Below are 27,946 nucleotides of genomic sequence, written 5' to 3'. Positions count from 1 at the left end.
GAGAGAGAGAGAATGTGCGAGTGGGAGAGAGAGGTTGCAAGATAGAGGGCAGATATGAAGGGATGGGGAGATGAACAGGACTAGGACGCGTTATGAGAAATGTAAAACTCACAAAGAATAACAAGTAAAAGACAGAAAACAAAAACTAAAACGCATGCTCAACAAGCCACGGGGAGCAAGCCAGTAAACAGTTTTTCATGCCCTCTGTGTCAGATGCTGTGACCAAGTTCCTACCTCTAGTTGCTACCCTGAATGAATTCCCTTAGTGTTAGATTGTGACACAAGAGTTATAAGATGAAATAACTCCCTCCCAGAAATAAAAAAGCATAAGTATCACATTGAACCCAAAAAATATTGGGGTTGGGTGTGTACCTCGGTAACAAAGCACTTGAATTGCACAAGGTTATCAATACCATTCACAATACCACATGCAAACACACAAAGTATTGAAGCTATAACTTCATACAGATACTAATATTTAAACCATTTTCTGCCTTAGGAAGGTTATATAATAGCAAATAATGTAGCCAAGATCATAAAAATGGATAATTTCAAATCATGCATGTGTAGTACTAAATTATAGTGTCTTAATCATAAGATTTATGATCCCCAGGGATTCTGTTTTCTGGCAGTCTGAATCACTTAGTAGCTCTCTTGGATCTACTATTTGGTATTATTAAAGAAGTTCTTTTTGACCTTTGCTCTCTAAGTATGAAAGCTGAGGGCCTTTTCTATAGTCCTACTGCTTCTGCTTGACTTGGTTAAATAACCTTTTGCTATGTTAAGTAGTCTGCACTACCTCCTGGGAGCTGATAGTTTCCATTCCTCCTTATTTATTTATTTATTTATTTATTTATTTATTTATTTATTTATTTTCAGAAAACTCTGTGGGAGGATTGCCTTGCTTGTGCCTTTAAAGAGTTTGGTGCATGAATTTAAGATTCTTTTTCAGATTCCATAATGAAGGCCTATTTTTCTTCCTAGTGTTGCCAGTGAAATATTTAGGTTAACAATATTGTAATTCTCCTAATTCTAAATCACATTATCCTAAAAAGAGTTGAGAGATTTTCTTCATTATAGGACATGCTTAAGGTTACTTGTCATAACAACTGATTTCTTTATCACAAGATAGAGTACAATTCAATGTCCCTGGGTGAATATTTTATCTCACAACAAAATGTTATTGATAACCCATAGTGGCTGACTGCTCAAAATTATCAATTACATGACCCTTTAGGAAGTCTTAGTGGATGGTTTCTATGTGTAATGGACAGTATTAGATGCCAGAAGTGATCAATATATAGACTCTGTCAGCAGAGAGCTCAAGATTTACTGGGAGAGACACACATGAATCAATCTAACATAGACAAACTGTTTTAGGAGCTAAATCTAACAGGAAAAGCAGCTGGGGGAGTACGGTTGAATATGATTATAATGGTACAATAGCAATTGGTTATAGGGAATGAATTCTGAATCAGAAAACAAGTAAGCATTGTAAACTAGGTTATAGGCCAATAATAAGAAAAGCAACACACAGAGAGCAGGTTCCCCTCTGACATCCCATCTGATGGCAAATGCAGACTTGAAGATATATCTCTGATTTCTGAGATGATCCCCTTTCATAACCCTGATATTTCTACCTTTCTGAGCAAGCTTTGGCCTCCAGTCACCAATCTGCTGTTCATTCCTGAAATCCCAGGGACCTGTCTTGCTCCACTCTTCTGCCTGGACTACTCTGCTGCCAATTTGGTACAGCATCTCATTTGAGGGCATATGGTTCAGGCAACCTCCTTAAGGAAGCTAGCCCAGGGTACACTTGGTGAGTAGTGTGGAAGGAAAATACATCCAAGAAATCACTGCAGGAGAGGTAATTATCTGTAGCTGAGGATCAAGGCAGAATCACTATTCCTAAGATGCATTAGTTCATGTTTGCACTTAGCCAGGATTTCCTACCCTCAAACTGCAGGCTTCAGAGACTTGCTGAAGTCATGTTACCTTACTGGAGAGCACTGAGAAAATAGTAAATAGAGATGATGTAGCCACTTTTAAATATCCGCCTTATTTCTTATGAGAGTTAGTCTTTGTATGCTGTGTTATGATTTGTAAAATGGAGATACATTATACTGAAGAAGGTTCATTAACATCATTTTGTATGTGAGGAGACATAGGTCCTGAGAGGTCTACCAACTTTTCCAATCTCACATAAGATTCACTGAACATTGCCAGAATTTTCTCATGGGCTCTGACTCCAGAGCTAATGATTTTTCTATCACACACTTTATTTTTATATTTAGGTTCTGGAGTTTTAAATATGAACATCTTATCCTGTGAATACTTATCCTGTTTCTTTTCCTCTGCTCATTTGGCTCATCAGTCAGTCTGCTCCCACTGTCTTACCATTATACATAATAATATAAGACTAGGATTTGAGAATCAGTTGAAATGGCTGTTCTAAACTGGGAAGGAAAAATGGCAACAGGACCATCTTGGTCATTCTGGCTTCAGATTGCCAATGTTTTGTAGTTCATTCTACTTGAATAATGTCTTCTGTAGCAATCACACTACTTGGCTACTGTTAAAACAACCACTGTAATGACGTTTTAAATTTTCTCACTGGTTGAAGACTATTCTCTCTCTCTCTATTAATACATATACCTTATATTAAGTATTTTATGAAGCAGATTTATACCAGGTGACTTAAACTCTTTAATTCTGTCTTTTATCTGTAACGTAATGACATGGCACTTAACTGATAGGATCTGTAGATATGAAATGAGTCCCCTTATGCAACATACAAGAATTCAGCATACATCTCGTTTCTTACAAATGTTACTTGTGATTTCAATACTTTAGTAGATTTTTGTAATATTTGGAGTTAATATGAACTTTCTCTGACTGCAAACTTCTTTATGAGATTTGTTAGCTATAGCATGAACATTTTTCCTTCCAAGTTCCACCAATTAAAATTGTATTTATATTTCAAGAAGTCGACAGTCATAAGTATATTCCATAACTAGTGGATATTTCCATTGTGACAGTCACAATTTGAGTATTGTGAGTTCATAGGCTAAAGAGGATGCCTGTCTGTCCTTACTTCAATCGTGTTCTTTTCTTCACTTCCAAATGTCCGTGCCTATTAAGTCACAATTACCAAAGGAGCTACATTTTACTATATGTTACTTAATTTACATTATATAGCTTGGGTGGAAATAGGTGGAGATGAGAAATATATAGTGATTGCTACCTGCTCAAGTCTAATATGGCATATATAGAATATAAAAGTTACTGATGAATGTACAGATAATTTGATGTATGGGTGCAGAAGTGTGTTTGCTTTTGCTCATATAAACCTTGAGTTGTAAACTAAACAGCATAGCAATATCTTAATAAAGCTCCCTCTCTGCTCCCAAACATTTGTCTATGGTCTGTGCTACCCACCAACAATCTATTATTTCCTGGGGAAGTTATCATTTTCTCAAAGGTTGAAAATAGAAACATTTTTACCAAACTAAATCACATCAAAGTAAAGCATGGATTTGTAAACCTTAGCACAGACAATTTCCATAAGAGAAATTGAATATCAGCTCATATAGAAAGTTAATAGGAGCATTGCATGTAGAGGCCTCACCATGGCATGCTGTGCCAAATGGGCAGACATCCCAGAAGCCAAGGCTAGAGAGATATCATGTAATATATAATAACACTAGACAGCACTTTGAGCTGAATTGCCAGGAAGTCTTCATTAAACCAACCTGTAGAGAGAAGGCTTCAAAATAAATATCTCACCAGGAATCACTTTAATAAAAACTCATAAGAAATAAACATTTCTAATATATTTTAAGAGTCATAGGGAAACAAATGCCCATCTCCTTCCATTCTTTTCAGTTTTCAGGACTTATTCTATCATTCGTATTATTGAACAAGTATAGTCATCCACTTTGAGATATTAACAAATTGAAAAAAAAACTAATAAGAGTGTGTTTAACCACAAATCAGAGATTGTTCACTAGTATTTGTTTATGCTTGCCTCTCATGTATTAATAGGCATATTCATACATATTAAGACACATATGCAGTTGAAGTAGTAAATATCATGTAGCCTCCATTCCTCATTTTAAAATATAAATGATACTGTAAAACTCATCAACTGTAGGTACATTGGCATTATTTTAATGCCCTCTAAATTTCCCTTACCATGCAAGAGCTCACTACAATTTATTTTGTGAAAGAACAATAGGAAATGCATTCAGCCAGTTCTTCTACTCAATTTTTAAAATTAGAATATATTAGTTGCACATTCCAATGCTCCATTTATTCCCTCAACTACACATTACATGTTGTCATGCTGATTACTGGTTAACAAGTCATGACTGATAAAATAAAACTTGAACTAATGACTTGAACTATTGAGTCAAGATGTGTTTAAATAAACTAGTACTTTGATGATTATGATACAATGAATTAAGTTCTATAGGAAAGAGAAGAACACAAATTTCTGAAGACATAACATAACTCAATAAGCTCCCTGGAGAAATGGAAAGAATTGTATAGTGAGGAGTGAACGTAAAATAACCCTTGACTTCTAAATATTGGTACAGACCATCGTTCCATGCTTTTAACAAGCTCAGTTATGAAAAGAGTACAGGGAGTGCAAAATGCATTATAATTATTTCTTGAATAAACATTAATGAATATATAAAGTTAAGGAAACATCCTAAAATGTTTTTATGTAGTAATATTGAAAAAGTTTGCAAGAAATCTCCAATATCTCAATAACTTAACTCTGTTTCTTTATAGTATCATTTTTGGTATCATTTTTAATATTCAAACTTTTTAAAATAATGCACTATTGAAGAACAATTATTCAAATTGCTAGATAATAATATAAAAGCTCACTAATATAGAATATCATTAAATATTATTACTTCTACCACTCAGCATTATGACGAAAGTTATAATAATACTTCCATTGTATATGTACCCCAGAGGCTGTATGCTTATCATCAAGTTAGCCATAACTTATATGTGCTGCCTACTGTTAACACACAACTGTTTAGATAGTTTCATAGCTTATTTGTTTTTAATAATCTCTGTATTCTTCATAACATCTCCTAAAGACCATATTTAAAGATAAGAAAAGAAAAACTCAGTGATTTGCCTAAACTCCCATGGATATTTATCATTATTTATATTTATTTGCATCCAGTGATCCATGAGAGTAGTAACCATCCCCAACAGATTGTTATTTCTGTACAAATTCTGAAATAGTAAATATCAGGATATATTACAGCTGATTCTCTAAGGTCTAAATGACTAACACCGTTACCTAAGTCCTCTCACATCCACTTAGTTTGCTTTAAATTAGTAAAAAGATTAGTTCCAACCATGCAAATTCCTATGAAACAATAATATGTGTTCATCTCTTCCATGAAAACTGTCACTTTTTTCATCCTTCCATACACAGTAGATTCCCTATATTCATATTTTTACTCTTAACCACAAATGTCTACAAGCTTTCAAATTCAGAAATAGAACCACATAGCCTCATAGCCTATGAGGAATCCAACTAGTACTTGGGAGTTCTGCATCTACTGTGTAAAGTCAACCTGTAGCTATTGACTCTCTACTATTAGATTCAAAATTTATTCCTTTGTCCTAATCTAATATGAAATAAAGGATACCCTAAACTGTCCCAAGACATGGCTGTATCTGACTCCTGAACTTTTATTGTAGCTTAACATGAAATTTTCTATTTCCTTATCATAGCTTACACCTTACTGGTTTCTCTTCAGTAAATACTACTTTAATAAATCATTTGAACTTTTAGGATTAGTAAAGGTTCTCTCAAAATAGCAAACCACCATCATTTATAAGAATTGGTATGATAAAGTCACATTTGAAACACACATTGATAATACATTTAAATGCAATAAATGCATAATTTATGAGGAAATGTCAACCAACCTGTCCACAAAAGCATGATGAAGAAGAAAAATGGGATCGTTGGCCGATCCCTGTACTTGGGACATTGTTCCATTCATAAAGATATGTAAGGCATTGTGCATGCTACTTTGAGAAGGATCTGCTATCCCTGTGAGTGGACTGGCAAATCCTGTTGAAACAAAGGGAAATTTAAAAAATTAGTTTTTCTAAATGATTGAAAATCTAACTGATTATCTCATCTCATCTACAACTACAGAGGAAAATAATGATTTTAAGTAAAGGAAATCAATAAGAAAACTCATTTGATATTGGGATTCTGAATATTCATTCAGATCTCTTCAGAACTGAAAGATATTAGGTTTTGTACACTGTGTGATAGATTAAGCAGTGAGATAGGCTGGGCCAACATGGACTTCTTAACAGTACATCTCTCTTAAGTCCTTTGAATACTGAAAAGTCCAAAGAACCTTTGCAATAATAAGCATTCACTCTCATTTAAATATAAAAATGTACAAAATATATCAACAATGTATTAAAAAAATAACCCTGAGAGGCATCCTTTGCAGTCTACTTATATCCTCTTGCTTTCTGGTTCTAAAAAATATTTAAATTTTGGATCCTGGTTCCAGAAAAAGAACAAAATTTGTTGTCAACCTTATACTCATTCATCTGTAATTGTCCTAGGGACATCAAATCATAATGTTTTTATTTTTGTAGAATGTTCATTTCACAGATGATTGCAACCTGATCAGAGGAACAACAATATGCCCAGAAACTTAGAATACCGAAGATATAAGATACAATTTGCTAAACGCATGAAACTCAAGAAGAATGAAGACCAAAGTGTGGACACTTTGCCCCTTCTTAGAATTGGGAACAAAACACCCATGGAAGCAGTTACAGAGACAAAGTTTGGAGCTGTGACAAAAGGATGGACCATCTAGAAACTGCCATTTCCAGGGATCCATCCCTTAATCAGCTTCCAAACGCTGACACCATTGCATACACTAGCAAGATTTTGCTGAAAGGACCCAGATAGAGCTGTCTCTTGTGAGAATATGCCAGGGCCTAGCAAACACAGAAGTGGATGCTCACAGTCAGCTATTGGATGGACCACAGGGTCCCCAATGGAGGAACTAGAGAAAGTAGCCAAGGAGCTAAAGGGATCTGCAATCCTATAGGTGGAACAACAATATGAACTAACCATTACCCGCCTGGAGCTCGTGTCTCTAGCTGCATATGTATCAGAAAATGGCCTAGTCGGCCATCAGTGGAAAGAGAGGCCCATTGGTTGTGCAAACTTTATATGCCTCAGTACACGGGAACGACAGGGCCAAGAAGTGGAAGTGGGGGGGGGGAGTGGGAGGGGGGAGCGTGTGGGGGACTTTTGGGATAGCATTGGAAATGTAAATTAAATAAATACCCAATTAAAAAAAAGAAAAAAAAATTAAAAATGAGCTAACCAGTATCCCCCAGAGTGTGTGTCTCTAGTTGCATATATAGCAGAGGATGGCTTAGTCAGTCATCAACTGGAGAAGAGGCCCTTGGTCTTTGGAAGATTATATGCCCCAGTACAGGGGAATGCCAGGGCCAGGAAGCAGGAGTGGGTGGGCTGGGGAGCAGGACATGGGGAGGGTATAGGAGACTTTCCGAGCAGAAACTAGGAAAGGGGATAGCATTTGAAAGGTCAATGAAGAAAATATCTAATAAATAAAAAGAACTCATTTCAAAAACAACATCAAGTCCTTATCTCTGTATATTCACCGTAAGATCATATAATATTCTCTTCTGTCCTTTCTTGTCTATAAGGATTGGGGGTGGATATTTCTAAGAACTTGACATTATTTCATATGATTCAGAATCATCATACATATTACTTCTTTTCTTTATCATAGATTTCAAATAAAAGGCTTAGCATACTAAAGAACTGCACATGTTTATGTATAGAAACAGGGATTGGAAGATAAACCTGTTTAATTAAAGAGTTTAAGCTTTCCTATGCAATAGTTTATTGACTTTCCTATGTAGCAACATACTGTGCATCACTGAAGAGTATAGTCTATATAAGAAGAGACTTCAAGTTTTAGTTTTAATCATAATCATAGCATCAAATGAAAGCTTTAGAACTTTATTTCATGTTCGGTCTTAGATACTTTTAAAGTGTAACTTAATTATTTTTACCAGAGATATAAATATATTTTGAGGAATAATTTAGAGATATTGCAAATAGTATAAAATTTAAAGGTAATGTAGTTTTGAAGAGAACCACCTTAAGGATTTAATTGTGAAATTCATATTTAAGTATCAAAATAGACTCATATGTCTTAGTATTTTATAATTTCTTTTATGTGCCTCCTTAATTTATTACTACAGAATTATTAACCTAAATGTTACACATTCTATGGTGGAGATTTTTTCAGGTTGGTGAGTTTAGGGCTATTCTAGTCAAATAAAATTTATGTTGGTGGGAAAGAGTAAGGCAGGGAGATAAACAGAGAACATGACAGCAACTGTACATCATAGTGAATAGTACACATGGAAATTGCTAAGAACAAAGATTGCAAACATTCACAGCAAGGAATGTAAGCCAGGCAGTGGTGGCGCACACCTTCAGTCCTAGCACTTGGGAGGCAGAAGCAGGTGGATTTCCGAGTTTGAGGCCAGCCTGGTCTACAGAGTGAGTTTCAGGATAGCCAGGGCTACAAAGAGAAACCCTGTCTTGAAAAATAAAAACAAACAAACAAACAAACAAACAAAAAGGAATAGTAAGTATAAAAGACAGCAGACATGATGTTTAATTTTGTTTAGGTATTATATAATGTATCTACCACTATCAAAATATCATATACCATAAATATAAGTATTTTTTACTTGTCACCTTTCACCCCAATGTTTATAATATCTTTGTTTTTGAAATCACAGAAATTTTCACCTCCCCTTGAAAATGCTAAAATAAAAGTGGAAGCAAAATGATAGTTTTTGTGAATATAATTATACAAAGGGAATACACACACACACACACACACATATATATATATATATATATATAAATATGGGATTGCAAAGTACATTAGTGTCATAAGACCTTCGGTAACCTCTCAGTCTGATGTGTTTTAGACAATTATAGTAGAATACCATATAGCAGAATAATGACTGGCAAATAAATTCCCTTCAAATTCTCTGTGTTTTCAATTCTTCTGAGAGCCTAAAGCACTGTGTCTAGCTAGTCCTGTTTCAAGACCCTGCTGTAAAGGGCTAAGCAAACCTGGCTTTAACTTTTAGGTTACTTACCAGAAAGAAGTATAGTATTTGTCAATTTAGGTAACTATTTTTTGTTTTGCTTTTGTCATTGATATAATAGAAACTAGCTAAACACATTTCTTAGGATGTAACAGATAATTCTGATAGCTGGTATGAAAGCATCTAGCATCCATCTGATACCAGTGGTAGTTTCCTGAGTAATAATAACAGCTCTCAATGTTGTCAGATTTAGTTGATAAATGAGTGCCCAGTCTCAAAGCTGCTAACCAAAAATATGCATGCCTTTTCTGTGTGTATCCAGCAGTGGTGGGCAATAAGAAAGGCAGTCTTCTCATTAAAACCCAATGGACCATTAAAGTTTTATAATGTGGTATTTGCCAATGAAAATACTATTAGAGATTAAAATGATATTAAAATAAAAATAAACTATTTTCTATTTTACTTCTTTACAGTTCATTTGGAAATATAAGGGGAGATTATGGCTTCTGAAATTATCTTTATAAAATAAAAATGATTACTGTTAATTTCATTTCTTGTTGCATTTTGCTCTTTCCTGAAAGAAAAATCCCAATACTTTCATAAATCCAGGCATTCAAATATCATTCATGTACATGATCTGATTTTAGTAACAGGATTTCTTGATATTTGACAATATTGTTGTTCTTGTCCCAATTTTACTAATGATGAAACACCAGTTTAAAGAATTAATGTAATGCATCTAAATTCAAACTAGCATTTGAAGAACAAAAAACTTAAACATAACTGTGATTGTCTTGAAACCTGTGATCTTTACCAAATAGTAGGTTGGATTTCTTCAAAAAATGATCAGAAATGACTCAAAAATGAGATCAAATAATTTACTTTGACTTTTAATAAACAAAGAGAGTTTCAAATGTTTCTGTATTTAAAAGAAAAATATCCAACAGAGATTGAGAATAACAAAGATAATCTTCTCCATTAAACCTAAAATGTTACATATGAACTGGTCAATACACCTCAGACATCTCTTTGTGTAGTGTTCTTGAATTAGTTTGTACACTTGCAATGGTCAAAACCATTACAGGAAGGTACAGGATGTTAGGATGATATTGCTCTTGCTTGTTCTTAAATTCCCCCTGGACAGATCATCCAACAAGCCAGTAGGGATCATGTTTGCAACCTAGATTCCAAAATAACTCAAAGATCTTTGCAAAGGGCAGCAACAATTGCTCCAATTATTGAGAGTTGTGTCTTTAAGTCTCATAGGAATCTGTATTATTCCTATGAGAAATTTTAGGAGCATTTCACACGGATGACAAAAGGGAGTTTCAATTTGTCAATCCATAGTCTTTACTCTTTTATTTCTCCCCCAATTCTCCTCTAGAGATGTTTGGGTTATTTGTTTTAGATATTGATGTTTATCTCTGATACCTGGAGATTTGGATTTAATTGTTTTAGAATTGAACTCAGTCACTTATAGTCTTAAAAGCCCCTAAGTGATTCTAATGTGCAATCAGGGTTGAAGTTTCCTGAATTTGAGTAAATTGTTCTTTGTTTCCTGAACATAAACCTTCACTTCAAACTATTTTCTTCTGATCATAATATTTCCTTCAGGTGAACTTTTCCTCTTCTATACTTTGGTATCAAAAAAGAACCAATAACCATTCTACCTTTAAAATCTCGCTGTGTAAACTTATGATGTGAAATAATTTCTTAGAAGTAGTTGCTAATATTTTCTTGAAAATAAGTTTGCTACTATATTATGGCAGGTAATGCAAAGGCATTTTCATATGTATTTTCTTGTTTGATTAGACTCTTTTCTTTCCAGGATGTAGGATCATAGGTGATGTTGAACTTACATGGTTAAGCCTGCTCAGTTTTGAAGTGTGAAAAAACAAGTGACTAAGTTTTCACTAGAGAGAAGCACATTTAATTTTTTGGTTATATTTAAACTGGTGCTAATATTAAAATTATATCAATCATTCAACATGATTTGGAAATAGAAATGAAGAAATAAACAAGACAGCAATCTCATCTTAGTGCCCAGAGGGAGCTATGTGGCTCTTAGTCCCTTTGATTAATTTCTCTCTTAATTTATTCTCCTAACAAAAGACTTGGCAAAGGATTATGAGCATCACAGTCTCCAGATGACACAATGGTTTGGGGAGATTGTATTTAATGGCTAGACATTTTTAAGGAGTCACAATATCATTTTTAGCTGGGGTATAAAATGCAGCTCAAAAAAATGTACTTTCTAGGTGAGTCTTGAGGTATTTTGGACATAATCTAATTTTCATTTTTTTCAAAGAAGATGTAATCTTAAGCCATAAATGGAATTAATTTTCATTTTTATTTATTGGAACTCCTTTTTAAAAAATCATTCTCTCTCTGTTTCTGTCTGCCCCCCCCTCTCTCTCTGTCTTTGTGTGTATGTGTATATGTGTGTGTGTGTGTGTGTGTGTGTGTGTGTGTATGTGTGTATTATGTGGTGAAAATGTAGAGATACATTCCAGTAGAGATCAGAGGACAAGTTGGTATGTTGGGTCTTCCCTTAAAACTTGTTTGAAGCAGGATATTTTGTTTAATATTGTATGTGGAAATGATATGGTCATGAGCTTCCTAGGGTCCTCACATCTCATCGTGGGTGCAGTGGTATTAAGACTTCTGGCCTTTTGTGGATAAACAAGCATTTATTTTCTAATGCGTGTGCAGTAAGTATTTGGCTTACTGAGCCATCTCCTCTGCTATAGAAACATATTTAATTTGATTTAATACAACTGTCCAATTGTACCATTGTAGTGTAGTGCTTGGGGAGTGTTTTTCAATATGCAAATACTATGAGTGAAAAATCATGATTTGTTCTTTTTTTAATTTAGTCACAGATCCAGCACCACTACCTATAACACTCAAATGCTCTGGACCTCAAAGAGAAAGACACAGTCAAAAAGGGATGGAGCTTATCAAGCAAGGCAGCAGGTGCTGGCCATGACTTTCATGCATATTTAGGTTTTAGATTCCTTTTTTTTTTTTTTTTTTTTTTTTTTTGGTTTTCCAAGACACGGTTTCTCTGTGTAGCCCTGGCTGTCCTGGAACTCACTCTGTAGACCAGGCTGGCCTGGAACTCAGAAATCTGCCTGTCTCTGCCTCCCAAGTGCTGGGATTAAAGGCGAATGCCACTACTGCCTGGCGATTCTTTTTTTTTTTTTTTTTCTAATTCTGGTTATTGTAAGTCATGATAATATAAATAAACTCACATTAATTCAGTACACTTTTTCAAAATTGTAGTTTTAAATTATCACCATAAGCATTAGACTAGTTTCTTGGAAATTTGGTAACACTAGTGTTTGTATATACATCTGTTTATTCTCCAGCCATGTTATCAATACACACTATTCACATAACTGTAAAACTTTCAGTATATCCATAATGCAATATTCCAATGCAAAGGTAATGGACAATGTATTCACTTAAATTTATTTCTGAAACTTGTTTTAAATTGTTAAATGTTTTTAGTGTTTAATGTTTTGAAAGTTTATGATAGCTATTTATACTCCTTTAAAGCCTGTTTTTGTGCGTGCAGAACCACAGACATACTATATTATACAGCAATTAATTACAAAAATATAACAACAGAAAAATAAAAGATCTCTGTAAGTAAATTTTTATTTATGTTTTCTTCTCCTTCCTATTCTTCAATTGTGGTTCAATTAATTGTGCCTAGTTAATTTGGCATAGTTTATATATTGTGCTAATACTCTGATAATTTATTAAATATAATGCTAATTATTTTTGAAACAAGCTTAAGTAATCAACCATGCCACAACACTTTGCCTGAGGCAACTCTTTTTGTTTGTTTGTTTGTTTGTTTGTTTCCCCAAAGCAGCATTTATTTACTCTTTTAAATCCAAAACATTTATTTTAGCAGTCTGGCATGTCATAACCACCCATCATGATTGACACAGGTTGACACACAGGATGCTGTCAGGGTACACAAGAACAATAGCCAAAAAGTTACAAAAAATAAGTCCACGATTCTTAATCACAATCCAAAAAAAAAAAAAAGTTACACATATCAAAAACTTCTGATGCATTACATTAAAAAGAAGGTGTGCACACATCATAATTTAAAGAGGCACAGCAAGGGCTGCTGAGACCTCACAAGAAGCAGTCTATAAAGCTAGTGGTGAAGGAGTTGTCACTGTGTCAGTTTCCATTAGCTGAAGGGAGGAGTGAGAGGGTCAAATTCATTTTTACATGCACAAGATGTATTGCTTAACAAAACACTATCAGCTTGTTTTAAATAGCAGCCATAGCCTGTTTGGCTAATTCTCCTTTCTATACTCAATTAACATCACCTGAATTTGCTAGAGATCAACAGACATAATAGAATGCTTTGTTCAGAACACACTTCTCTGCACAATTCAAAAAGGGAGCGCCCTGTGACTCAAAGCAACCATCAGTCCAGCAAATGCCCATGAGGGTTTATCTGAAACTGCTTCCAAGGGACAGAAGGGCAGATCTGAATAACTGTGCTGCCAATACAGATAGGTTTAGCACTAGATATAGTGATCGTGGCAAGGAAGAATCAGTGATAATGGGGGTGGTGGGTGAAGGAAGGGCCAGGGACCTGAAGGGTCTTCAGTTGCCTTTTCCTGCTTCATCATCCTGCTGGTCACTAGTGCAGAGGGTGAGGTTGCTGTGGCAACTCTTTATTTTTAGAATTTAAAACCCTGTGTTCTTGGTAGAGTTGGCTTTATACAGAGACAAATGAGTGTTGCTCAAGAATAACAAGAACTGCTCATACTTGATGCATTCAGTAATTTTACAACAAGATGATTGCTTTGATTTGAATGAGAATGGCTCCCTTAGGCTCATATATTTAAATGCTTAGTCATAAATTGATAGAAATGTTTAAAAAGGATTAGGACGTGAAGCTTTGTGAAATGATGTGTGTTACTGGAGGATAGACTCTGAAACAAACTCTCTCCCTCTCTCTCTTCCTCTCTCCCTCCCTCCCTTTCTCTCTCATGCCTGTGAATAAGAATGTAAGCTCTCACCTGCTACTCTAGTGGAATGTGTACCTGTCTGTAGTCATGCTCCCTGCTATGGTGACCACGGACCTGATCTTTATAACTGTAAGCCTCAGCAAACTCTTTTCTCTCTATGCTGTTCTAGAAGTGATATCTTCACAGCAATAGAGGAGTAACTAAGACAGTGAATCGTATTTTTATATTTTACTGGCATCTGAAAATTATGTATTTGATGCTCATCCTGATCTTGGAAAATGCCAGTCTCAGAAAATAAAGACTGAAGGGAATCATTGTGACATATCATGGGTTCTGTGTCTTTAAAATGTCAACGCTAGAATTTTATCCATAAACATTATTTATACTTTTTGAGGAATTGCAACTAGCACCTCATGCTAGGCAAGGACTCTACTCAAAGAATATGTTCCTTCTTCTATTTAACAATTTAAATTCTTTCTTTCTTTCTTTCTTTCTTTCTTTCTTTCTTTCTTTCTTTCTTTCTTTCTTTCTTTCTTTTTTCCTTCCTTCCTTCCTTCCTTCCTTCCTTCCTTCCTTCCTTCCTTCCTTTCTTTTTCTCTTTCAACCACAGTACAATAAAAGATACTGCTATTCCTGTACTTTATCCTTCCATACAGTTAGTACTATAATGTGTTTCTATATGCGTTTATGGAACTGAATCCTCATTGAAACTCTGGAAACATGATATTGTTTAATGAGGTTTCAGGTAATAAAATGAAAATTCAAAGAAGCTAAGTGCTTTGTTCTACATATTTTAGCTGGGTCAGATTGAAATCTCTTTCAATTATGTGCCAGGCATCAAAATTCTGACCTTTATTATAGTCTCTCTCTCTCTTTCTCTCTCTCTCTCTCTCTCTCTCTCTCTCTCTCTCTCTCTCTCTCTCTCTCTCCCTTTGTGAAGCTATTATTTGTGTAAAAATTGAAATGGGAAATAAATTTTCTGGTCATGTTATGATTTTCATAATAGTTATCATGCTCATTGGAATGAAAGCTGAAGCCCTCTTTTCAAATTAAACTTCAGGATAGGCAAGGTCCTCTTGTGTTGAGTCCTTATTCAGATCAACTTTTCAAGGTTTATGTCACAGGACAACCAGCCCTTGATTGGAAATAATTTTCTAAGCAGTAGCATCACTATCTAAAGAATTTTTCCCTCTCTTTGTGAATGATCACTTCAACATGAGCTAGTTGTTAACTACATTATAAGTGAAAAAAATCTGCATTATATTCAATATTTATTCTTAATTTCTATAGAAAATCTCTTGTAACTATTTCATTCTCTATGACTCTTTTTATGAATAATCAAAACATTTATTTACTTTGTAAAATGTATATGGAATTTTAGGTATGCTGGTAGTCTTTGCCCTGCTCAGTGACTGCACTCTTAAAGCTGATACCTTTGTTTCCTCCGATGTACATTTACAGCTATAAATACATCTATTTGTAAATATATTCAGATGTATGATTTTAAATCTAAGTCTGATGTATGAGGAACATTGTTGGTGTTGTCTTTAGGAGCCTGATTTATTTCACTTAATGATTTCCATTTTCACCCATTTTCCTGTAAGTGTAAGGATTAAATTTTCTTTATGACTTCATAAATTTCCATTGCTCATATGCAAGACAAAATATTAGGGAAGACTGTGAGATCTGGAATAGCTGTATAATTAGCATGGGAGATAAAGCTGTTGTTCAAGAGCAAGGCTGGGCACCATAGCCCAAGGCCATCATGTAACAGATAAAACATGCTGCAAAAAAGCCAGTGCTACCAAGGTAAGCCAGAACTCCCATAAAATGTGATCATTGTGTAGTATTGCTGTTGTGCTCCCAAGCCTTTGCTATCTTGGGACCAGTTCTGATAGAGAAAGTATTTCTCTTCTAATAACTGTGCTTCTGCTTTAAACCATGAATCTTTATCCAATTCTCTGTTTAGAAATACAAGAACATGGAACTCTACAGAGATCCCCCTCAAACCACTATATCTGAAATTCTATTTACTGTATTGTCTACTCTCAGCCAATTCATGAACTGTATTGGTCATCAGAATACAATGGAAATAATGTCCTTCAATAATATCCTTAAACAGAATAGATACAGATTAGTGGCTACCAATTAGTCAGTGACCAAACATAACCTTATTTTTTGACATTTCAAAATCTGTCTTCCCTTTTTCAGGTGAGCATAATGACGGCATCTATAGAAGATATTTGTAAAGTTTGGTACATCATATAGAGTAGTTAGCAGGATGTTCTGGACCTAGCTATTACTTTTAAAGGCATCATTTTATTGCTGTAAGAGAAAAAAATATGAATTTTATCTTAACATCAGTCATCAAAGTCTATCTTTAAGGTGGCTTTCCTTTACCTATGGGTATAAATCTTTAGAATTATGTCTTGGAATGAAAGAAGAAGAAGAAATGTTAGCCATGGCTGTACACTTTTGTAAAGTTCCCTCATTATGGTTGAACTGTGAGACTTTCCATAACAAAATAACCAAAGTGAGCTGTTTCTATCACTTCTTGCCTGGCCTACACCAAAGACCCAGACAATGGCCATCCAGGATGTTTCTCAATCACTTACCTTTCTTTTATTGACTATTCAATGGTTACCCATAGCAATGGCAAATTTTGGGCCAAAAAGTAAACATTTCAACCTCATTCCTCTCTTTTTTCCTAGAATTATTGCCTCTTGTAATTAATTAATTAATTAATTGCCCCCATTTCCTAGTCTTCCCCTCAAAGAGTCCTTCCCTCATACCCCTTTCTACTCTCCTTTGAGAGGGTGTGGCCTCCTTTAGTATCCCCTATGATAGTGCATCAAGTCTCTGGAGGATTAGGCACATCCTCTCCCACTGAGGACAGAAAAGGCATCCCTACTGGGGAACAGATACTACAGTCACGCTACTTTTGATGACTTTTCAAAAGAGACAGTAAACTCACCCATTAAGTAGAAGAACAAAAGTGAGGATAAAACATGCTAAAAATCAAAGAGAAAAGTTAAAAAAGATTCACTCTTGGAAGAAAAGAAGATTTTCTATATGAAAGATTGTGAAGAACTTTTAATAATATTTGGTGGTAATTTCTATAAGTGTTGTTGGAGGTTATCCTCAATGTTTGCTCATGTATGAATCTAGGGCTTGAGGCGTTTTCCCTTCCCTTCTCTTCCCTTCCCTTCCCTTCCCTTCCCTTCCCTTCCCATCCCTTCCCTTCCCTTCCCTTCCCTTCCCTTTCCTTCGCTTCCCTTTCCCTTTTATATTACTAAATTTCTGGAGTATAGTAAGATATTCTATGCTAGCTAAGTTTACTATCACAATGAGTATATTCAAAGCATAACAGTTCAAAACTCACAAAATTCTAAATTATAAATATCTCTGAGCCCAGAATTTCTGAAAAGAAATTATAAATTAAAAAAAATCAAAATTAATGAACACAATGATATTACCTTCCAGTGTGTTTCTAAAGCTGAAATTGGCAGTTCTATCCATTGATCCAGATTCATACTGGGTCAAACTCAGACAAAACTCCACATCTGCTGAAGATGGGAGCCTGGGGGTTTTGGCTTTGTCATGGTTTCCAGGATTACGTAATAGTGGTCCCTCAGGTGTTCCATCGCATAAAACCTGATGGCTATTATACTCTTCTGATCTGCTACAAATGATCTGTGAAAAACAATTTATGTTAAATGAGTTACCTCTGAGACAAGAGAAAGATGTTGAAATTGCACATCATTATCATTCAGCTTTCTGGCAGTTAGATGAAAGTGAACTTAACCTACCATGCTAGGCATTTATTATTATTGTGACTGGCACTCACTAGTCTAATTTGTGTTCAGAAACTATATATACCAAACTATACCTTGATCTATTAACAGTTGTAATTCATAAAATGGAACCATATTTCTTTTTTGTGACTTTGGGTAATTTGTCACTAGTGACTCTGCCTCCCAGATATTCTCCAAAGTCACCTCATAGTTCAGTCTGTTTTCTTTTCTTCTTCCTTTTCCTTTTCCAAATACAAAATTTGTGTTATTAACACTTCTTTGTTCCAGTAAACAAGTTTTATTTCACTCTGTTGTATCTTGACTAACAAAACCATGCAAACTAAATCAGGAACTGGAAATCCTATGTTCTAATTATTTTAACATAATTCTATGTTCATTTTAACATAGAAGTGCTATAAAAACATTGGCTGCTGAACTCTTTGCAGGAGTTATAAATGAAAGGACACAGAAAAGAACAAAAAACTAACTAGCCCAGCCCTGAAGGTGGGCTTGATGTAGAACTCAGGTTTACACACTCTTTCTATCTTTCTTTTTATATTCTTTGGCTGCCTTTATGAGTGAGTTTCATGACCTACTCACAAATTATGTTCATGAAAATTCTCATATTCTAAACACATGCATCTGTTTATGACTTAAAATTTCAACACAGTTTTCATAAGTCACATATATACTTACAACAATAGATTCATTCCTTTCTCTTTTCTTTCACACCATGCAGTCTGCAGCTAAAGCCTGAAAGCAGTGGGTTTTATTTTGTATGGTGCCCTTCTTTGCTTTTGTCACATTGACTATTTCAAACATTGTTTTCAATTCTCCCTCCAAAATAGGTTTTTAACCTGGCCTGTGTTCGACATAAGCTTTTATCCCATGTGATCCTGCTGCTGAGGTCACACTGCCTTTTTTACTGCATGCTGCTCATACTTGTCTGTATTCCATGTTTCTTCCCATGCCTAAACACAGATGTATTTGCATCCTGGGGTCCAAGATCCTGCATATTCTTCAAAAACAAGGGAGAGCTTAGTAAAAAAAAAAAAATCCTGTTACATGATTGAGTCAAAATGTTTGACTAAGAATGGAAATAGTCCTAGAAACCCATTCAAATCATGCTGCCTATGCAGCCTCAGAATCTCAATCCAAAAATTCAAAATCCAGAATGCTGAAACTCTAAAATGCGTTGATTTCTGTAAGTGGAAATTCCAAATTTCACTTCGTATGACAGAAGCAGGAAAAATATGTAGGCTAAAATTGTATAAAATTATCCACAAGGTATATGTGTAAAGGACATGTGAAACATAAATTATTTAGACAACTCTCTTCCTTAAAATATCAATTTCTTCACATATGAAGATATTTGAAAATCCATAAATACAGAATTTCTGATTCTAAGACTTTATCTATTTCATTTGTTTTTCCATATTAATAACTTGTGAATGGTTTTATAAAACTAGTTCAGCTTCTGCTATGAATGTAACAGGTTGGATGGCTTTGCATTGATTGACTCGTTTACCAAGTCAGTGCCACTGAGGAAGTAATTTTCATTCCTCTTTGACTAATCGTCCTCAGGATACGCCCAAAAGATCTCTTGGCCAAAAAGACACCTACAGCAGATTCAGCTACATTAGAGAGGTTGGAGGAAACCATTTTTTTTCTGAAATGCCAGCTGCCATTTGACTAAGTGTTCAGTTGATGAAGACATTAGTGATGCACAATAATAACTGGTTGCAGAAATAATGTAAAAAATGTAGTTTCAATTTGTTGTCTTTATGTTTAATTTAGGGCAAGAAGCAAGAATAGAGAAACTGTCATTACAGTCCTGGAGATTACAGTCAGAAAGATAGTTTCTAATATAGATTCTATTAAACCCATAGTCTCAAGCAGGTTGGCCTGACACTCTATTAGAGCCCTATTTCTCTAAGTAGAGAGCATAATGACTCTTTATTCAGGATCAAATAGTCTAATGCATAATAACTGATCCTGATGTATCATTTAGAGAACTTCTCAAAGATGGGACTCAAAACTATATGGCAAACAATACTAAACAAGTTATTTTCCATGAATTGATTTCTTTAAATTGTTGTTTCATAATGATATTGTATTGAACTATTGTATTTTCTAGAAACCAAAATGTCTCTAAATTATTTAAGTAACTTCCTGGGGATCTTATAGGTATGTTAGAGAAATAACATTACCTTATGATTATGTGAGTCAAAAGAAAATTGCTTTTATAGTATAGTACATTGTTTTCTACTCCATTTGGTTCTCTCATTAGCATAGAAAACAATCATATATAATAACAACAGGGTTTTTGTTGTTGTTGTTGTTGTTACAAAATTCTAATGGCTTGTTTAGTAGTGTTTTTCAAATGGCAGAAATGGACTGAGCCAATGTCTTCTGGTTAAAATTTGATTCTTTCTCCTTCTAACCACAAATGATTTGTAGCATAGTCAAACATGTAAGTACAAAGAAACAAAGAAAGGGACAAAAGAAACAGATGTATTAATTCTGAAGTTGAAGCACAATAGTGTTCTATTAAATTTAGGAAGTAGCAATAAACTACCAGTTCTTAAAAGCTTTCAGGGGCAAAGATTTTATTATGGCATTTAAGTTTCTTTTGTTTTTCTGAAAAACAAACAAACAATCAAAAACAAAAAAAGCCTAAATCATATGACATTCCACAAAATCTTTTTTATAGAGAAAAAGGAGCTGTTATTTCATAGAGCAGTTGTCATGGTTACCTAAACCCATGACTTTCTGCTGAAATATGACTTTGTTTTTCTTCCCCCTGTGGCTTCCATGTGATATGCTTTCCACCTAATGAGTGAATTCCCTGGCTGAAGTTCACTCATATCTATCATCAGAAATGTTTTCCTGTCCACTCCGATCTATCACGACAGTTCCCTTTAACACACCTTTGCTTCTTAGGTTAGGGTCTCTGCTGATTGCATAACCAACAAAGCTAATAGTGTTGAACACAGGTATTTTGTACTTGAATGTCATCCAGTACCCTCCAAGCAAAGCAAAACAAAACAAAAACCTGTGGACTATTTTAATAGTTCTACTTGAAAAATATTTTTGAAAATGATCAAACAAGTGGATGAATAACAAGCTAAAAAAAAGACTGATTGCATATTAAACTCTCCTAAAACAATTAACATTAATTACAAGATTTTATATACTATCCTCTGTCAGAAAAAAACATGTCAAGTAATAATCAAGTCACATGATGTTTAGATGTATTATGATTTATAAACCATATATTTTCATGTACACATTCTCTCTCTCTCTCTCTCTCTCTCTCTCTCTCTCTCTCTCTTTCTCTCTCTCTCTCTCTCACTCACTCTCTCTCCCCTTACTTATGTAAACCAGCAAGTACTGCGCAAGATATTGTTCAAGCAAGAGCTATCTGCTGGAGTTATTGTGTATTCTGCATCAAGATTCCAATTCTGTAAGCTATGGGCTGAAACCTCAGAAATCCACATAGGGAAAAATTTAAAATGATCTGATTTGTATTTTTTTTAACTCAGCATTTTTTTTATAAAGTCCATTCTGTGAGTATAACACGGCCCCTCCGTATATGGCTACAAATGTATTTATAAATAGTTTCCACCTTGGAAAATCTGATAGTGGTAGACAGAAATAAGTTTAATAAACCATTCACATGTTCTGAAATATTATAGAAGTTATGCAATAAATCTCCACAAAATGTAGAACAAAGAGGAGGAAATCAATTCTCAGATATAAATAGAAATACCTGTCTTCCCCAGGCTGTCTGGTTCATGTGATTTTTTTTTTTAATGCACATGGTGTTTCCGTTAATGGGAAGTCCATGGACCCTGTGTGTGCCTAGTGTTCATAGAGGACAGAAGATGTCAGATCTCCAAGGACTGACATTACAAATAGCTGTAAGCTATCTTGTGGGTTCTGGGAATCACATCTGAGTCAACTGGATGAGAACTCAGAACAAGTAAAAGTAACTACCTGGCAAATTATACATACATACATACATACATACATACATACATACATACATACATACATTTGTTTTTAGACCTGCTTTAAGCCTAAGTCAATGCAATTACATAAATGGCAATGAATACATAGTGACTTGGGTTCTGTCCTCAACTGGTTACTTTAGACAAATCCTCCTGCTCGTTGAGACCTATCATTTATAAAATGTGAGCACTCCATGAGATATCACAAAAGATCTTTCAGCTTAGACTGGGTAAATACCATCAAAGCTCCTTTTCTCAAGGAGGAAGATATTGGAAGTCAAGCAAGAGTAGAAGCCTGTATGAAATAGCTACAGCCTAGCTAATTTGGAAGGTATTAATGAGTTCATTTTAACTTGGAAGCTATTTGATCTCATCTAACACAAAATAGTCTAGTTTTTAATTTAAATGTTTAATTTAGACAAAAGCATTCAAATTAATGGTGTGTTCATTACGGAAACTCTATTTTCATAAAGGAAAGTAAAGAGATAATTAAACAATCTCCATATTAATTAAATCTATGAATCTCAGTGCTGACTGCACATTAGAACCACATTAAGAGGCTTAAAAGTATAAACACCCTTGGGAGGCTGAAGGCAGGAGGATTGCTGAGATTTGGAGGCCAGCCTAGGTTGTAGAGTAAGTTCTAAGTTAGTCTAGGGTTACAGTGTTAAACCTCTTCCTCAAATAGACAAAGAGCACAGACACTGGAGATTTACAATAGACTCATTGATTCTTTGTTTCCAGCATGTAGTTGGATGATTGATTTTCAAGCAACTATAGAACAATAGATTGTAGTTGATCATAATATTGACAGTAATTGATTTAAAGCACTGTAAACATGCATTATTTATTAGTTCATTTATTAATTTATTATTTAATGTCTAAGGGTGTTTTGTCGATATGTATGTCTGTATATACCATATGTGTTCCCGGTTCTCAGAGTGGTCAAAAGTGGCTATCAGACCGCTAAGAACTGGAGTTACAAGTGGCTGTAAAATACCATCTGAATTTTGGGAACTGAACCATGTTTGTCTGAAAGAATTAACCAGTGCTCTTAAATTCTGAGCCATCTTTCCAGTCCAGAACAATCAAATTTGCTTTGTTTCATTTCTGTAAGTCATTATTTAGTTCTCTTTTGAAGTGGTATATGTTCTTTTTCTTCAGCACATATTCACTGAATGGTGTTTCATAAAGACACATTCATCTATGCATATCATCTGATTTGACAATAACCCTTTTTTCATGCTCTCTAAACTTCCTCTAATGGGAAATGAGGAGGAGGAAAAAAGTCTTCATTTTAGAAGGATTTTAACAAGACAGGTTGTGTGAATAAAGAAAACAGACAAGCAGAATTAGCTTATTTGTTATGTCTGCAACTGTTTATCCCTGGACAGTGCAAAAATTAAATATATAGAGCAAACTGTATTCATTTGACCTCATTTTAAAATAATGTTGTTTGTTTGCAAAGTTATTGTTGTTTTGTTTTGTTAATTATCTTTTTTTCAAATTTTGCTTGCTTTTCTTAGTGATTTTTTCCCCCTCTACTTTTTAATTTTACATAAAAAGTCCTTTTGCTCCATAGCCCTATAAATGCAATACGAAGTTGTAGGCAATATTTTAGCAGCTACACATCAGGACTTACTACGATAAGCAAGTCTGCTGTGGTTTTAAACTTTTATTAATTTTTTGTTTTGTTCTTTTAAGAAAGTTACAGAGTTGAGCATGATCAAAAGGAGATAGAGGAAAAGTGTGAGATCAAAACCGAAAACATGACTTAAAGACATTAAGTCTGGATATTATCTAGTAGTAAACTCCCCATGTAAATATTAATTTATATTTAACTACTGAACTCAGTGGATATATTGCAACTTTTGATAATTTTGATAATCCTTCAGTCTTTCTGCATCAAGTAATGCTATATAACAAATCGAAATATTGTAACTGAGAGAATTCCACATCGGAGCCTGACAGAACTTAAAGCAATAGCTAGAGAGGTAAAAAGCTAGATGAGAGTTTTTCAGTTCATGAATTAAGGTAGAATGACTGAAAGTATACAGCAATGTTACTTCGCAGCAGAGCCCCATGATATAAAGTACTCACTAGGCTTAGTAAACACTTAGCACCATTGGCACCAGGAATTAGCAGCTGTACTTTACAGTAGCCCTTTGAAGGTTTCCATTTTGGAAGTGTGTGACCAGCAGAGACAGAGGGCATTCAAATTTCAAAATTTCAAGTGTGGGGCAGCCTATGTTCTTTTTCCCCCATTTGAACTGGTAATCAGAATAGTTGCAATAGAAAATTTTACAAGATAGGCAGAAAAACATATTTCACATTTGTGTTTATTTAAAGGAAAACAATTTAACATATATTTCTTTGTTTATCTTTTGCTTCCATTCCAGAATAAGGAAAAATAATAGAAGAAAAGAAAATTAAATCTCAAAATAACAATCCCTTAATTCTATGTCTAACATTTTTAAAGTAGGAAGAAGGATAATTTTTCTCCATCCTAGAGAAAAAATTTAGAGAGTGCCAATTCTTTAAGAAGGGCTGTCTTCTCCCTGAACATAACATAAGTTAGCCAGACAGCCCTTGTAATCATTAGCAAATACCACCTTTGCTATTTACCAACAATGCTATCAAAAACTAATTTTTAACAAATTAAGTAGTATCTTATGACTTTAAAATAGAAGTCGGTTTATATTAATTGTACAATAAATTCTTTCAATAGATATTCACATATTCTAAAAACACAACAGGCTTTATCTCTTTTATTACTTAGCTATTTGAGAATCAACAACGTTTAAAATTTAAGCAACTGAAAATTTTTGTGTGTATGTAACCATTTTTTCTATCAGGCAATCATGCAATAAAGGTCATCTCTGATACTTAGTGAATTATCTCAGCACTTTCTCTTGAAGATCCTGAATAATAAGTCTTGGTTTTGGCCAGAGATTTATATTTTAAAGTAGCATACTTATGGATTTTACTGTTAATATTAATTTTAATATTATTCAGAAACATGTACTAAGATAATTTGGTTTCTCATCCATTCTTAAATAACTGAGCTACTGTTTATTCCAGATACCATAGCAGGTGCTAACAATACAGTGGTGAACCAAGCAGTCCTTGTTTATAGCAGCTTAGAAATCTTACTAAGCTGTTAGATATTAAGACAAATAAGCACATAGATATTTGTTTAATAACAACTTTGAAGAGTTCTCAAAAGAGAAAAAGAAATCACAAAGCATTAACATCTGTTAGTAAGGCACCTTTTCTGCCCTGAGATATTATCAGAGATGCTCACAGAGCATGAAAATGTGGCTGCTGAAGTACCATTCTTTGCAACTCTCTCTATATAGTGCATCTTACCTGCCAGGAGGAGAAGAAGGATGCTGGGCTGAGTAAGTTAGGATTTTCAGGGTGACGACCTCCCAAGTACTCATCGGTGCAAATTTCACAGTTTTCTGCATCTCTCCAATCCCAGTATGGAATAGTGAAGTTCTCATCCCCAGTTAGTTCTCGAATTTCTTGTTCCCACAATAACAAGAAAAGTCTGTGCCAAGGCAGAAACCCTGGTGCTTCATGGGCAAAATCAATGTCCCTCCATATTTCAGAGCCCTCAAGCAGTGTGTCCCTTGACACATAATAATGCATCCATACAAAGAGGTCATACATGTTGATGTCATTAAACATGGGTGTTGACCCATTGTTCATTTGGCCATAGGTGCCTGTGGGGATGACATAGACTGAGCTGATAGTATGCTTTGCTAAAGTGAGGTAAGAAAAGAACTTATTCTTTTCTGAGACACTCAAATCAAAAATGTTTCTTCTAATCAAGAGTCGCTTCTCTGTACAATTTGGGCCCCCAAATCCAAACTTACAGTTTCCGCAGTTGAAACCCATGAAGTTACCCGTGCACTGGCAGGTCCTATTATAAAACACAGAGGGCCAGGATTCACGGTCATCCACCCCTTTGAAGGGGAACTGAGGTCCAGATGGTGCACTGGACAGAAGGATGTCCTGGCAGGAACCTCTGCCTGAAAGCTGGCCGCAGGGACTCCCATCACCCATCCATGGTGGGCAGCATTCTTTTGCCAACAAGTTCTTAGAGGAGGCACAGGCTCGAGGAAAATGGCCATCGGAGATCTGGAAACTCCACAGAAGGCAATACAAAACAGCCAAGAACATTTTCTCCTTTAGATCATACAAGATCTGCACCAATAGGTTAATGAGTGTCACAGACTTCTTTTCCAGCAACCCCTGGAGTGACTATCACATGTTTTGGCTAAGACCTATATAACCACTCCCCTTCTTACATCAAATCCTCTCAGCCTGTTTTACACTAAGCTTTTATCTTCTGGAAAGCACATGACTAACTTTTTCTTGGAGTTTGTACATAGCCCATAGTGAGGTAACTAAATTGAAGGAAGATATGTTATTCTAATTGATATGAAATTAATAATAATTGGAATTGGCAAATGAGAAGTAGTATCAAGAATACATTATCTCCTATGAATAAAAGTCATGAAACATCTGGATTCTGAATACAAACCTGTTGTATTTAGAGATCATAAGTAGACAATAACATAGAAATCATTTTGTCAAAAAAATTTTCTTCAGAACTCAGAATATTGCTTATACCTGGCTACTGCTGAGCTTATTTATTTTATAAAAGTAATCAGTCTAAAATAGTTGCCTCTCATTTTTCTTTGATTATCTTGATGAATTGATTATTCCAAAGATATCTTACTTTGTTATTTTGGTGAACTGCTTCAATGCATAAAGCTTCTAGTTAAGAAAACACCTCTCTCTCTCTCTCTCTCTCCCTCTCTCTCCCTCTCTCTCTCTCTCTCTCTCTCTCTCTCTCTCTCTCTCTCTCTCTCTCTCTCTCTCTACTTCATTCTCACTCTATCTCCTTTTTATTGTTTTGCTCATAAAATGTGGAAGTGAGTAATGGACTTACTGGGTGGTTTGAATAGCACTGCTCCATGAAAGAAGGATAATGAGAATGGTCAAGAAACACATGTCTCTTTGGAACTCCCTTCTCTATGCTGCTTCATACTAAAAGCTGAGTGGTTCTTTGAATTTATACTGTAAGAGAGAGGAAGTGAAGGTTTGAGGAAACCATTTATCTGAACACTGGGGCTGTGGAAATCTAGGAAAATCATCGCTTTCCTGATAATGCTGGAATGTCAGCCTGCTCTGCTTCTTTTCTTCCCTAGGGTTTGTTTCAGTATTTAAAATGTGTTGACTGCTCCATAGGATTCTCTTGAGATTCAAGGCAGCCTTGGCAGGTAGAAAGAACAGTGTGTGGGTGCAGGAAAGAGAAGTTTCCATGGAGATTTTGTCTCTTGCTGGAATAAGGAAGCTCTCACATGATTTCATTCAGGAGTCTTAGTCCTTTTTTGTTTTTCTTCTCTTAAAGCCAAAAGGAGATTAACACAGGACCTCTTTCCCCTGGGGACTTTTTGTTATGTATTACTTGTAGCTACATGTGGCCTTTTGTAACTCTTTCCCATCTAGTTGCAGGTGGAATCCAGCTTCTCCTGTTAAACTTAATTAACAACTTTTTCTTTCCCTTGTTCTACTATCAGGCATCTTAGCAAAATTACTCAGAAAGTCCTCATCACTCTTTCTAAGGGTGTTACAGTTACATTGCTTTCCCATGCTCATTTTCAAAATCTGTAGAGCCTCGTGAAAGGAATGACTGAAGTATAGTTGGCTGTCTTTGTTTTCTTCATAGGACTGATTATCTTAAATTAAAAGTTCTCTTTATTCCTCTGCAATGTAATCTACAGTCTCCACCAACTTATTTATATGACAATCTTATCTCCAGTCCTGCTCTTTCTATGTAAGTATTCATTTACACATTTTTTCCCTTGTCTCTATATGCACATTTGGTAGCTACAGAATTTGAAAATGCCCTATCCAATCCTGGTTGACTATTGTC

General features: G+C 34.9%; 1 protein-coding gene across 2 annotated transcripts in view; it reads right to left on the bottom strand.

Annotated features, from left to right (window-relative positions):
- Nucleotides 1-26,184, bottom strand: part of Tyr (tyrosinase) — a 64,310-nt gene extending 38,126 nt beyond the window's left edge. Inside the window, exons 1-3 of one of the 2 annotated variants that reach the window (XM_021167635.2) lie at nt 25,366-26,184; nt 17,666-17,882; nt 5,965-6,112 (exon numbers count right to left, since the gene is read on the bottom strand). In XM_021167635.2, the coding sequence (XP_021023294.1) occupies nt 5,965-6,112; nt 17,666-17,882; nt 25,366-26,184 (1,184 nt within the window). The remainder of the gene's footprint in view (nt 1-5,964; nt 6,113-17,665; nt 17,883-25,365) is intronic. The other variant, XM_085840887.1, reaches the window with a different exon arrangement.
- Between the last annotated feature and the right edge of the window lie 1,762 nt (nt 26,185-27,946).

This window comes from Mus caroli, unplaced genomic scaffold (genome assembly GCF_978045245.1).
Source record: "Mus caroli unplaced genomic scaffold, Mus_caroli_1 scaffold_8, whole genome shotgun sequence".
Classification (NCBI taxonomy): domain Eukaryota; kingdom Metazoa; phylum Chordata; class Mammalia; order Rodentia; family Muridae; genus Mus; species Mus caroli.
This window is presented reverse-complemented; position numbering and strand designations above follow the sequence as displayed.